This window comes from Poecilia reticulata, linkage group LG2 (assembly GCF_000633615.1).
Source record: "Poecilia reticulata strain Guanapo linkage group LG2, Guppy_female_1.0+MT, whole genome shotgun sequence".
Taxonomy (NCBI): Eukaryota; Metazoa; Chordata; class Actinopteri; order Cyprinodontiformes; family Poeciliidae; genus Poecilia; species Poecilia reticulata.
Genome location: NC_024332.1, coordinates 4,806,207 through 4,820,296, shown reverse-complemented (window position 1 = coordinate 4,820,296; position 14,090 = coordinate 4,806,207). Strand labels below are relative to the sequence as shown.

General features: G+C 42.8%; 1 protein-coding gene across 8 annotated transcripts in view; it reads right to left on the bottom strand.

The window, feature by feature from the left end:
* The window catches only part of mcf2la (mcf.2 cell line derived transforming sequence-like a), a 38,539-nt gene that overhangs the window by 4,170 nt on the left and 20,279 nt on the right, over positions 1–14,090 (bottom strand). For 5 of the 8 annotated variants that reach the window (XM_008426939.2, XM_017302709.1, XM_008426946.2 and 2 more), the window contains exons 3-27: positions 13,201–13,315; positions 11,202–11,292; positions 5,652–5,765; positions 5,318–5,434; positions 5,090–5,239; positions 4,670–4,794; positions 4,441–4,555; positions 4,242–4,361; positions 3,693–3,884; positions 3,432–3,623; positions 3,196–3,349; positions 3,060–3,112; positions 2,890–2,969; positions 2,727–2,793; positions 2,536–2,651; positions 2,362–2,431; positions 2,162–2,254; positions 1,986–2,078; positions 1,784–1,909; positions 1,271–1,492; positions 1,096–1,188; positions 898–976; positions 750–816; positions 434–540; positions 147–239 (exon numbers count right to left, since the gene is read on the bottom strand). In XM_008426939.2, coding sequence (XP_008425161.2) covers positions 147–239; positions 434–540; positions 750–816; positions 898–976; positions 1,096–1,188; positions 1,271–1,492; positions 1,784–1,909; positions 1,986–2,078; positions 2,162–2,254; positions 2,362–2,431; positions 2,536–2,651; positions 2,727–2,793; positions 2,890–2,969; positions 3,060–3,112; positions 3,196–3,349; positions 3,432–3,623; positions 3,693–3,884; positions 4,242–4,361; positions 4,441–4,555; positions 4,670–4,794; positions 5,090–5,239; positions 5,318–5,434; positions 5,652–5,765; positions 11,202–11,292; positions 13,201–13,315 — 2,844 coding nt within the window. Of the gene's footprint in view, positions 1–146; positions 240–433; positions 541–749; positions 817–897; positions 977–1,095; positions 1,189–1,270; positions 1,493–1,783; positions 1,910–1,985; positions 2,079–2,161; positions 2,255–2,361; positions 2,432–2,535; positions 2,652–2,726; positions 2,794–2,889; positions 2,970–3,059; positions 3,113–3,195; positions 3,350–3,431; positions 3,624–3,692; positions 3,885–4,241; positions 4,362–4,440; positions 4,556–4,669; positions 4,795–5,089; positions 5,240–5,317; positions 5,435–5,651; positions 5,766–7,267; positions 7,962–11,201; positions 11,293–13,200; positions 13,316–14,090 lie in introns of those variants that run through there. The other 3 variants (XM_017302717.1, XM_017302715.1, XM_008426994.2) reach the window with 3 other exon arrangements.

Sequence of the window (14,090 nt, the reverse complement as noted above, 5' to 3'; positions counted from 1 at the left end):
AATGGGAAAGAGGAGAGAAAAGGTACAAAAGCGCAAAAAAAAAAGCAAAAGGATTGTTTCACTTTCGACCACCAGGTGGCGGGATACCTCCACCGTCGGTTTTTATAGCTCTGGAAACTCATGAGGTTGTTGTTTCTTAATGTTACCTTTGGGGCTCTTGAGGTTGCTGAAACCCTGCAAAGTAAAACGCTTTTTAGCCACTGAGGACCGGTCAGCGGTCGGGCTGGTCACAGCTTCATCTGGAGGCGATGGGTGGGAATGGGAGAGAGGATAGAGCAAATAGAGCCGTGGAGATGAAGATGACGGAGAGAAATAGAGTCCAGATTACGGAGAGTTATCATAGCAGCCTTCAGCAGAGACAGGGGACGATTTTAAAAAGCCCTGCAGCCGCGATTGAGTTTGTTGTTTTCACGAGGCGTGGCGACAAATTTACCTTTATGTTTTGGCGAGGGACACGAGTTCCCCTCTGAGGTCGGGTTTGGCTCCACCTTCTTCTCGTCCTGCTTCCTCTGGTTCTTCTGAGCGCTGCTGCGGAACGGGCTGCAGGAGACAAATGGGCGGCTTCACACACGGCTACAAAATTCGGATTTCTCCTGTTTTGCCAACACGTTTTTAGATTGTAAGTTACATTTTAACACCTGAGAAAGATAACCTGGGCAAATACTAAAAGCAACTTTTTCGCCTACGTGGGAAAGGTAAGAAATTATTTAATAAAACTCAAGATCTTTCAAAGTAATCTGTAACCCCACCTGAGGGAGACAGAGGAGTTATTGCTGGTGGGATTCGGAGAGTCCGAGCTCTTCTGCTGGGTGGCGTCTGAAACACACGACAGTTTGCTACAGAGACGAGCCGCAGGCGCGTTGCAGGAAACGGAGAGCGCAAAGCAAACCGGCCTACCTCTGCAGGCTTTGAGCTGCTGAGTCAGAACCTTGCGGATCTCGTTCACCCAGGCCGTTTTAATCTCTGCAGTCGGAGCCTGGAAGAAGAAGCAAACCAGAATATTCCTCTGTTTGTTCTGCAGATTTACAGGCGGGTCTGCAGAGGCAGCTGATTTGTTTTTTGTTTTTTTTGTGTGTGTTTTTTTTTGTGTGTTACCTGCACTATGAAGACCTCTTCTCTGGAATTGGACCAAATCTCAAACTTCTTGTTGTCACCTTTAGCATTCTCTGTGATGCCCACCGCACTCATCTGCACATAAACCCCCCCATAGACAGACACGTTAAGCTGCAACAAGGACACGACGGCGATGAGAGAACGACGTGAGGCTTACGCTAAGCGAGTGCTTGAAGCTGTACGAGGGCGCTTTCTCGTAGCCTTCCCCGTTCTCCTCCCTCTTTTTGCAGAAGAGCAGAGCTTTCTCGTGCAGGAACAGGTGCCTCTGCATGGGCTTGAACCTGGCCAGGTCCTTGACCTTCGCGTGACCTTTTTTGTGCTCCGTCCAGACGCTGAAGGAGCCCTGCATCAGCAGACGGCCCAGATCCGACAGGTTGCCCTGGGAGAAGAAAAGGCGGCAGCGTTTTTATTGAAAAGGTGTCTTTATTCATTTTTATCTGTCTTAATTAACGTTTAATTATTCTATTTTGTGCTTCAGATATTTATCTTTATCTGAGAAAGTGTTGTTACCGTTTTTATTACTAATCTTTTTTTTTCTAAGGCATTGAAATTGGCATTGTGATGCTGTGATTGTATGTTTTGTCAAATTCGCTTCTTTGGGAACCATTGGAGTTAAATGACTTGTGATTTAAAAAAATGAAATAAATAACCGAGTGAACGTCATGCAAACCTCGTATCCTGTGATGGCGATGAGATGCATTGAGTCGTTGACGGCTTTCAGGATTCCCAAGATGGAGGAGAGCGCCTCCTGCAGGTCGTCGGCACCGTCACAGCCCTTACTGTACTTCAACAACTCCTGAAGGAAAACAACGGGCGGTGAGTCATACTGCTCAATGTTTGTTTTATTAAAAATTGATAACGGGGTTGCTCACTTTTAGCAGTAGCTGGTACTTTGTGATTCTCTGGACGGGTTTGAGGAGGTAGGAGTCCAAACCGAGTTTGTGTTCCAGCTTCTTCTGGCACTCCTAAAACCACAAAAACGAAAGTCAACGGAAACACTCAGGGCTGCATTTCTCCCGGAAGAGACGTGAGGAGGAAGCCGTCAAACCTGGAAGAAGGCACAGTCTGAGCATTGTCTCCACAAGCTCTCCGAGCGAGGTTTGTTCTGGCAGTAGGCCTCGTAGATCTGCAAGTCTTTCATCTGGAGGGGAGCGGCAACAGAACGTGCAGTTCTTTGGTAAAGCAAATGTTTGTTTGTTGTGGGTAATTACGGAAAAAAAGAAAGAAAAAGAGAGAAAAAAATCATACCCGTTCTAAAAAGCAGCGGCCTACAAGTTCTGGGCAGTCCGTGTACGCTTCCAGATCCTTCAGGAACGTCCTGGGGAGAAAAACGAAACACTCCGATTAGTGGGAAGAAAAAAAACCCAAAAACAATGTTGATTTAAGTTCCAACAGATAGAAAAAGCACACTGATAACTGTACCTTTTATGAAACTGATAAATTTCCGGCATGTTCCCAAACAGGATGTCCTTCTTGCTCTGCAGGGTGCTGGGGATTAGGTGAGCCATGATGGGGTTGTCCATCTCTGCTGCGTAACCCTGAGCAGAACATCAGCGAATCAATGCCACGATCCGGCGCCCAGCACCGGGCTGCGGGCAAAACGCAGCGCTCACCTCCAGAACGCACAGGAGCTCCTCAACATACGCCCTCTCCGTCTCAAGCAGCTCGTTCATCACGTGCCTGGAAGCCGAGGAAATGAAACAAACAAAGGATTCAGACGGATCCGAATTAGCCTCAGCTGTCAGTTATTAGATTACAGTTCTGAGGACGACTTACCGACGAAGTACTGCCAGGTTTTCCTCTTCTTCTGAAAGGGAAGCGTGTCTTGTGCCGCCATTGTGTACGGGAGACTCGCCCTAAATATTTACAGAAGAAGAAACCTCCGTAAACGCAGCGCTTCATACATATTTTATTGGCATTTTAACAATTACAGTTTTTTTTTTTACCTTTTTGCAGAGCGCACTATCTGCTGAGTACCTCCTCTCTTTTCTCTCTGGATCTGGAAAGCAGATTCGTTTTCACATTTTAACCACTTCATTCACATGACGTTTAGCTGCATCCATTCATTCCCTGGAGACTCACTGGGAGAGGAGAGCGGAGACTTGACCTCCGGTCTCGGTGCCACTGGCTGTACTGGTCTGGTTTGCTTGGCGGCGAGTTTCTTCAGGCTAACTCGTCTCTTCTCAAACATCTCCTGAACGGAGCTCTGCTTCTGGAAAACCTTATCCATGTGGTCCTGATCGAGGAAGAGTCCAACTTCAACACTGCTGCATGTCATGTTTTCATAAAACTCCCAGAGGGAAATCTCATCCTCTCACCCTGAGTTGAGGATTAAGCACGGCCTCGTACTGACAGCAGATGGCGCCGCGGTCCGAGATGGTGTGCAGAGCCGCCGTATCCAGGTAGCGCTCCAGCTCCTGCAGAGCCGCCTCGGCTCCGTCCTGAGACTGACAGCGGTCCACCGGCTGGTTAGCCAACAGCAGGATCCCATCCTCGCACCACTCTGATGCCTGCAAGAAAAACGTTTTCAGCGCTTTGTCCAGATTTCCTTATTCCTGACGTTGTTCCGGTAGCGGTACCTTCTCCAGGGCGTGGTGCAGCTCCCGGGCCCTGAGCAGGAGGCCCTTCTTGCTCCGCAGAGTGGAGCCGATCACCTCGCACACTCCTCTCAGCTCGCTGCACTTGGGCCGGATGCTGTCCTCGGCGTAGTGAGAGTTTTCTATCAGTCTCTCCCCCTCGCTGGCCAGAGACAAGGCGAGGTCCATCAGCTCCTGATAAAACAAAACACAAACAAATGGTGTGTCGATAAAACACTAGATGGAACAGTGTGTGTATCACTGACTGATAATGGACCCATCATTTTAATGCCAATAAATCTGCCTGTAGTCGTTTATTTTGACTGAAATGTTGCCAATCCTTTCTCTTCCGTTACTCAGTTGTGCACCACTTTGTTTTCCGTCAATTACATAAAATCCTACTGAACCACGTTGAAGTTTGCAGTTGTAACGTGGCGACAAAATCCACAAATAATCATGTTGTGTGAATTCTTCTGCAAGGACGTGCAGTGCCCTCCTCTAAACACTGAATTAAAATGCTCTAATTTATTTTTCTTGTACTGGGGATCTTACACAAGCCTTCTCCTCGTGGCTGCTGAGCTCTCGCAGGACGTGCTCTGCGTGGGCGGGGCTTATGCTGACTTCGGAGAAACCCGACAGGCGCTCGAACATCACGTCAAGCTGGGGACGCACCTAAGGAAACAAGAAGGCGCTTCGTTTACTTAAAAGTTTGCTTCCCACTGGTGCGAGCGGGGCACAAAGGGCGACTAACTTCACGGAAGTGCTTCTCGAAGTGGCGGAGCTGCAGACACTGCTCCAGCTTGGTGCGGTGACGCTCCCAGAAGTCATCAAACGCCGTTTCTGTTTCGTCCAACTGACCCATGAGTCTGAAGCGGGGTTTATGAAATAAAGAAGCAGACTTGTTGAGGAGCAATTTCTTTGTTTGTTTGTAGAAAAAGCGAATTATCAGTTTTTTGGATGCGTCCATCCCATTTATGCACCTCTGAACAGTCGCCAAGTTCTCCATTTCATCTTGTGTCATGCTGTAATCAGGGTCCGTCTGTAGAGGCTCGTTGATGCAAGCCAGCAGACGCCCGCCTTGAGACAGCGCCACCTTCAGGTCCTCCTAGGAATTGGAAAGATACTTTTTAGCAAACAAACTAAATAACCAATATTTTTTWAAACTTTCTTATTTTAGCCTTGTTAAGTAAATGGGTTCACCCTGATTCTACTTTCAAGTAAAACTTAATAAATATTCTTGGTGATATGAAAGCAAAAAAAAAAAACACAAAAGTTTAGAAGACTTCACATCACTTAGGATAACTAGATACTTTTATATTAAACAGAAACTGCTTGCCGTAGATTTATGTAAATATAATCCTGTTTCAAATATTTATGAAAGAGGAAAGGGGACTGCCAACCTTCATTGTGTCTTTCTGCAGTGTGTGCTTGTGCAGCAGGTCCAAGGTGGCCTCTGCATCATTGGGTAACTCCGTCTCTGCGAGCTCGGTGCCAAACGCCTGCAGCGTCTGTGCCACGGTCTTCACCATGAGGGCGAACGCCTCGATGGCCTGCGTAGAAATACAGGCGTTCCTTTAAAAAAAAACCTGTACCGGAGCCATGAATGTGCAGAAAACGCATCGGCATACGGTGCGGTGTGAGATCCAGCTGTCGTGGCAGTACTGCTGCGTGCCTCCCAGCTCTGTGGTCAGTTGCCCCGGGTCGATGTAGGCATGGAGCTCGGTCACTGTACTCAGCATCACCACCTGATAAAGACACGCAATCAGAGGAGATTCCAAGAAGGGGAGAAAAAAACGCATCTGAAGTCATTTTTTTTTATCTGGTTTTTCTGAGCCGCCCTTTCTAATGTCACCCTGGGCAACCGCCCGTGTGGTTACATCTAAAACCATCACTGTACACACTTAATAATCAGAGACGATAAATAAAACTAAGTGATCGAACATTCGCTGGTCATGTTGGCACCTTCATTTTGAAGTCATCCCTGTTGAACTTGAACAGGAAGTCCGAGAGAGTCCGCTGGAACAGAGCAGTGGGACGCAACACCAGAACCAAGTGCAAGTTCCCTGGAAATGAACCCTGAGCGGGAGGGAAAAAAGGAACAAAAACATGTTTATTAGCCAGACTCTGTATGTTAAGAGAAGTTTTAATTTGTCAGATGTTTCCAATTTGGATTTTCTCCTAAGGTTTTCGATTTAAACCGTAGCTTTTCTAATCTTGTAAATCGGGTAATCCTTTGTTTTTAGTTCCCAATTAAATTTCTATGAATGAATGAATCACATTTTGTTTTTGTGGACACAGCTCCACAGAGAAAAGACACATAGGGCATTTGTGTTAAAGAAAATAATCAATACGTAATAAAGAATTCACAGCTGAATATTTTATTATTTATAATAAATAATAAAATATATAATATTATTATTTCATATTAAAATTTAATTAGAAATCTTCCAAGTTCTTGTTGGTGTGATGGTATAACTATGACATGAAAATTTTAAAAAATAGCAAAGAGAATAGAACATGCCACTAAAGTTAAGCAGATGTGTTCAGAAAATGGCTTGAAGCATTTTTATCTATAGTAGTCAGTTTGTGTTCACTTTTTGTCCCACTTTGTTTCTTTCTATTTCATAATGCTTTTGTCAAATTTTACTGTATAATATATTTGCACTTGAACCTAGGCCAAAGATTTTGTATTTTTGCAGTGTATTTATGTATTTAACATCAGGCTGCACAATATCATGATATGATGGCATTAACCTACATTTTTCTGATTTTTCCTCTTTATTTTCCTTCCTCAGGAGTTGCATTTCTGCATTCAGTTCTGCAACTGAACCGTAGCTTTTCTCTGACCGGTTCAAAAAATGCAGTGGAACCATTCGACAGACAGGGCAGAACCCAAGAGGCCACTCAGCTCAAAGACTTTATTGGATGTGGCTTCCTCTGAAACCCCTGAGTGAATTGCTCCTCCCTGTTAGATGGGATAAATCAATGCAGGCTGACATGTTACACACACAAACACAGGCGCGCACACACACACACGGCTGGAGGCGAGTTTAGGAAGACGCGTGACTAGATCATGATGCCATATAAAAGAAGAAGAAGAAAAAAGGAATTCCCACAGCTAATCTAGGAGAAATGATATTGTGAAAAACCTTTTTAAAAAAAAGCACAAAAAAAAAGCACAAAAAAAAAAGCTTTAATTTGTTTTTCCATTAATTAAAGGCTGGAAAATGTGACCCCTGATGTGCTGCTTTTCTTCAAACAGAAACACATTTTTCTTTTTAAAAAGTTCATATTTTTAACAAAAAGCCCTCTCGTTTCTAGAAGCAGCTCCACTCCTCCGCTAGCAGAAAACACGGTGAGCAACATATGTGTATCTGGAAGCCATTAAATTCAATCAACCCTGAGAGGTCCTGGTTTAATTTGTAGCCCTGCATTAACATGACAATGCGGCGAGCTGCTCGGTGCATCCCCCTGACACGCCGACACAGATATATGCTAATGCGCACACGCCTCTCCGGACCTGGGCTCTCGCGGATGAAAAGCACACATTAATAAATGATACGGATCAGGATGCTGACCGAGTTGATTTATATTCAGCCGGTGAGGAAGGACGGGCGGACAGGGAGGAACCTCTCCTGGCATGTCCTCTAATGACATCCACATGGTCCCGCTGGGAGTCCGGGCCGCCTGGATATTACACCTCCTCCCTCTGTTTTGGTGTCTAAAATGTGGAAAATGTTCTTTCCATTAGAAAGAAGGGACTTAGCTTCAATCCATACATCAAAAGCTATATTACACCTGCTTTTTTCCAGCTGATATTACATGTTGCAACATATTCGCCGTTTGTGTTTGCGCCCGCTGACAGAGCCATCTGCCATTCAGCCTGCAGCAACGCTCCTGCTCGGTTCAGTGGCTGCGGACGCATTACTCTGACTCCCAAAGGTGGGCTGCAACAAAGACAAAATGGTCCCTTTATGCAGCTTTATCCTGTTAGATTGTAYTGGTGCCTCTGAAATAAAGCAAACGTTGTACATGGGGGTTTTGAAGGAACAAGTTGTAGAAGGAGAAGGATAAAAAGCAAAAACTGGCAGCCTGCATGATCCCCATATATGATTATTTAATAATAATAATTTGACACTGATGTGTTCAAAGCTGTAGCATCTTCTTATTTGTAAAACTTACGCGGATTACATTTGAAATAGTTATTGTTCGCGCTGGAGTTCTCATAAAATTACGACTTCCTCCTTCAAATATTATGACTTTATTCTCATAATTTAAAAAATGAAAAATGTGCCTTTCCCTAATACTGTTCCAAACAGAAGCTGTAAAACACGCTTCTCGAGCAAGATGGTCGCTCTGCAACACTGAAACATGGAGAACCCAAGGACTGTGACAGTAAAAAGAAAAAAAATCCAGATTTTCCCAAAATTTAATCTCTTAACATTTTTAAAATTCTAAATTTGAAGGACATTTTTTTGCAACAACTCAAATTTGCACGGTTGTGTTTAAATACTGGCTTAAACGTCTGCATCACAGCACAAAAACCGACATCCATAAKCAAAAATAAAAATGTTTATTGTTACTCCATCTACCAAATTCACATTAAAACTGTTGTTTATAAGGTTCAAACAATCAAAACACAAATTTTTGCTAAAAAACACAATGAAAAAGTCACACTGTATTTAATTAATTCCATCTTGTTGAAACAGAAAATTGCAAACCTTGACAAAGAGCACGTTTCACAAAGAGCGAGGAAGACAACCTTCACCTTTCAGTAAGAGTGAGCTTCATTGGTCAGGCGTGTCCAACAAAGGACGAACAGAGACTCAGCAAGGAGACGTTGTCCTCCCACCACCTGCCGTCAAAGCCTTCGGGTTATAATACAATTTCTGTCCACTGTGAATTTCTTGCTCTGCTTCATACATTAAAAATGAAGCGACTTCCACGTCTTTGAATAACAGATAAATGTAGATTTACACTAAATATATCAGATTTGTTGAAATTAAGCGTCTCATTCTCGTCTCCCCCCCGGTTCAACTTGAATGGCTTTTTTTTTCTTTTTCATTTCAGAATAAAACAAACAAGCCATTAGAAAAACAGAATCGGGACAGAATGAAGTGATTAACAATTAGGGAAAAAAAGAGAGATAAGAAGGAGGGATGAGGGGAGGAAGAGAGACCCTGCAGAGCAGCTTCTGCTTCCCTGCTGATAAACTCACCAACCACTCGAAACAATGTTATCGCACCGAAAGACATAAATCATCGCGGCTTCATCGCTGCAATCATCTCCACCTTTTGTTAGTTTTGTTTAACGAGAAGAGATTGATTAAAAATGGCAAGGAAAAAGGAAAAGGGGAAAAACCTACGAAATATGTTAAAGGAAACCTGCAAAAACACTTTAGTCCTTTAGTTTTACAGAAATATGAAAGACTGAACATGTTCAGAGCGCCTCTGCGAGGTGGATTTTGGTTGGAGGATGAAAAATCTCTTTCCGTTCCAGCCTGTGCTTCACCAGACGCTTTGTACGCCAGCGGGGAGAGCTCAATATTGATCTCCTGTTTGCCTCTTTAATAAATCATACTGCCGCTAATCAGGTAGTGACATTTGGTCAGGCTGCTCTGAAGGATATGATTATTAATTGTAGGATTTTATGATTTGCACTTCAGATCGGGCAGTGTTGTGTTGCTTTTTCAAATCTTAGCCTACTTCATGTGGTCAAAATGTGCCTACACTGCAAAAACACCAAATCTTACTAAGTTTATTTGGTCTAGTTTCTGGTCCAAATATCTTCGTACACTTGCAAGTAAATTAAAACGCTTGTTTTAAGTAAAAAAAAAAAAAAAAAAAGTATGAAAAATTACCAGATAAACACACAAACGAAACCAATCAGCAGACTGTGATTATGGTTCATTTTTACTGCCATGTTTGCATCTCAAGTGCTCAGATGTTTCTCTACAAGTGGAAGGAGTCTCATAACGGCTTATAGCCACTATGGGAATAGTTTCGCTCAAACAGAGCGATTAGGCTGGATGGTAATTAGTATCCTATTAGCATACATTTGCATAGATTTGCACAGACTGGTTGCAGACAGAGCGAGCATCCAGACAGCAGATGTGTAAGGTAAGGTGAAGCTTTTGTCCTCAAGCTGCTGGAGCTGCTTAGTAACATCCACACATGGTACAGGTGAAAAAAAAAAAAAAGTTATCAAAGTTATTTTTTCAAATAGCATGGGGTTCTTCCTAATGAAAATCAAAATAATGTAAGCAATTACAGTGTGACAATATTTTTTATTGTGTTAAACAGACAAATAAGTAGCTCAAATTATTTAAAAACAAAACAAAACAAAAAATGTGTCATGTTCATGTACACCAGAACAGGAGATTAGCTGTCTTAGAAGTGTTTATCTGATCTGTACAATAGTTTTTACAGTGTAATTGGGGATCTGGTGTGTACAAAAGGTGGAAACAGATCTGGGCAATCTCAATTTTATATAGTATTAAAAAGAATCTGGACCCAGTAAAGTTTTATTACACCGTCCCCTATCAGTACACAAAACCTTTTTTTTTTTTCTTTTACAGCGTAAACAAGGATGTAGAAGTCTGTGCAAAAGGTTTTTATAGCGCATAGAACAATTGAGCTATATAAAAGATTTTATTGCAATGCAAAAAAGGATGTGGTATAGGCAACCATTTTTTTACAGTGTATTTTATCTTTTTTTATCTACAGTAATAAAGATTTGGTCAATATAACTTTTTACAGTTTAAACAAGTTTTCAGGCCTTGGAGTCTCTTTGGGACTTTAAACATGTGCTTAGTTATTTTAGTTATTGTTAACCTTTACAATCTAAAGAGAACCTTTTACCCCCACCACATATAAAGAAAAATAATATCCCTTTAACAAAGAATTAATACATCAATATTTATGGAAAGTTTCTTCAAAGAAATATACTTGGAAAACCTACTAAAATCATCAATTTTGTTACTTTGTAAAACATTGAACATTTAAAAATGGTTCAATCCCTCTTCTGCTTATTCTAGATAAGGTGAGGATCATCTAGAAACAGGCTAAAAGGACACAGACAAAAAGATGTCAAAGGATTCGTCTAATGAGGAAAAAATTTGATGTGTGAATAACATCCGTTTCTGTTCCAACAGGAGACCGTCTCACATGTTGTGAGACGCTCCACCTCCCACTCCAGAATAATACGCTATTTTTAACTTCCCACCTCATTTCAACATCCAGGAAGACGMAGAGAGCTTCCACATGCCCTCACAACAACGCAGCTCATGAATAAGTAGCAGCACTGAAAACAATCTTAAAAAACATCTATTATTCTCAGTGGTGACACACTAAATTATACCCACAGACAGCTGACAGACCGCAGATCGGCGTGAAAACAAGCATTAAATCATGTAAAACCCAACGGCCAAACCAAAGCAGCCATTTGCGGTTTTACCAATGCACTTTCTCCATCAGTCACAAGCGTACAAACAAGACGGGACGGGGGTCTTACTGCAATGCGAAGCAGGGTGGCTCTGACGGCGGCCCATCGGTCCAGCCGTCTGTCGATGATCAGGATGAAGCCCTCTCCAGACGCTGCGACGCTGCAGGAGAGAGGCACCGTTATCGCAGGGGGAAAAGACACTTTGCCGCATTCGTGTGGCGGCTAGATAAGAAGAGGGTGTGCGGTGTTGAAGCGCTATATGGGACCAACGAGGGGGGCTAGGAGGTTAATTTGGATGCTGCATGCAGGACGTCTTCCGGTTTTGCAGATTCATGTTGCATTCATAGTAAGAATAGTTGTGTTGGGTGATGCTGACCACATTGGGGCTGCATTCACTGTGAGGTCATGACTTTTCAAGATGCACCAAACATGTTGGAACTGGATGATTTTCTTTTGGTTGACTCTGATTGGAGAGCAGAAGGGCATCAAAGTGAAAATTCCTACTATTTTTGGTCTAGAAACGTATCACACAGCATGCACTTTGCAGCACTTTTAGCGTTTTGATGCATGAATGATATTCTCTTTCATTTGATTGGCAGTTGATTTCAAACTTGCCACCTTTAATTTTAAGTAATGAGTCTGCAGCACGTCGTATCGCCGGACAGGGCATTTTTTCTCTTTTTTATACATTCTAATCCTTAAAATAAAAACACTTCAAAAATTGACCTGATCGGTGCAATAACTTTCAGCGGAACTCATCAATTTCCTCCCCATTTGAAGGCTCACGTAATGTAAATTCAGGAGAACTAGTTTAATTAGCTCACACCTGATTTCCGTTTCTTTTTTAGTGTTATCTTTTTATACATTTAGACTTAAACACATTCAGAGAATCGAGCTGGGTCCCAATGAAGGTCAGAGCCTCGCTACCAGCTGCCCGGCTGCCTGCAGTCATCATTTCTCACCGGCTGCGATTATGAGCAACCATTCTGATTACCATGGCAACCTTTTGGCACCGCATTAATGCGCTGTTGAGAGAGGAGGGAGAAAATCTGGCCATTCATTCCACAGGCAGAGCCATATGTAGCAGCCTCATTAAGCTAATGCTCCTAAGTGTGTGTGCGTGTGTGTGTGTGTGACAATGCCACATTTTTTGTGAAAGGTCTTGTTGAACAACATGACATGCACCCTGACACCTCCGAACACACACACACACACACTCAACGACGGTGAACAGAGTGTTCTGCCAACATGCTAACGCTGCAGAGCCGAACTCTCCGGCTGTCAGATGATGTACCGAGTTGAATGCTGCTGCAGCAAAATCCTCAATCCATCTCTGCTGGTAAAAACATCCAAATCCAAAGAGAAAAGGGGATGTGGAAAATCCAAATATTTCAGGGTGAAACGAAAGAGATCCTCAATATTCCATGATGATCATCCAATCGTCCTTAAATCTTGCTTATCCTGAGCTCATCCAGTTTTTTTGTTGGGTTTTTTTTTTTTTGTTTTGCCGTCTGTAGACGGAGAGGGGTGACCGTTCCCATCCTTGCAGAGCATCTCCCTCCTCCTCCTCCTCCTCCTCCTTTCTGCTCCTCCATCGGCTGCCTCAAAGCCCCTTCGGCCAATCACGGCCGAGCTCCGCAGCCTCTCATCCAATCGGAGCTCAGAGTGTGAGAGCAGAGAGAGGGAAGGGACTCAAGAGGGTGTTTGCGGTGGATGTTATATATGAAAGGTAATCAGGCATAGACAAAAAAAATGGATGTAGAGGAGTCATGTTGATAAACAGATGAATTATGTGTGAGAGAGGAAGATAGCATAAAGAGGAGAGTAAAGGGTTGATTCAAAAATAACAAAAGAGAACTTAAAGCAAATCCCAAATCATTCTTTAATTATATTTTATTGTAAAAAAAATAGTAAAAAAGTTCAAAAAAAAGTTTAATATTTCAAGATCAATTCCTTATTCTCTTTAAAATAATTCATTTCAGTCTTGTTACCCCTTTTCCTTGCGTTTAGTGTTGCAGCGCCATCTGTAGGCTCCACACAGTATTATTATACAAGCAGCTGCACTAACCTGGGGACGCTTGTGAGGTAGTGGAGCACGTTCTGCAGATCCTCCTCCGGCAGCTCACCGAACGCCGGGAACTCTGGGAGGAAGATGACGGGGTGGCCGTTGATCCCGCGACCCCCTGGAGACACAGAGGTCACGGAAGAGTCAATATTGACTTCTTAAACCCTCTTTAAGTCCTGGGTATAATGAGATTTAACAGGGTTATCTGTGAAAGATTTGTTTCTAGATAAACAAATAAACAGATGGCAAAAATGTATCAAAAAGCAATGAATTTCTTCACATTATAGTCACTGAGCTTAATGAACTCCACTGGGATTTCAACAACAGGCGCATCATTGAAGTAGATAGAAAATGATGCATTGCTCTCAAAATCTTTTTAGATAAAAATTTTAAAATGTAGGCTTGTTGTTTTTTTGTTTTTGTTTTCGGACCCCCTTACTTAGATGCACCAATATATCTCAATGTTTAATCCACAGACCAGGCCTTTCCTTTCCTTTCCCTAGAGACTCAGATTACACAGCGCATCATCACCACAGTAAATTATTCACCAGGCAGTTGCGATCATCATGGCAACCTAAAACAGCCCCCCAACAAATACACACTCCCGAAGTGTGTATTTGTGTGTAATTTAATGTTTGGTGTGGACTGTGAAGCTGCGTGTCTCTTATCTGGGTCGACTTGTCATCAGAAACAGAGAAGAATTAAACTTTTCCTCTGCAGAGACGCCTAGAAGACAGCAGCAGAGCTTTTTCGTCCTTGTTTTCTTTTTTTACTTCACACACCATTTCTCACAATGGAAAAATGTTTAGTAAGACACAAAAGTATTTTATCTTTTTAGAGCCTCGTCTGTTCAGAGAGTGTTTTACTGAAAAGCCGTCTTTGCTGCACCCAAA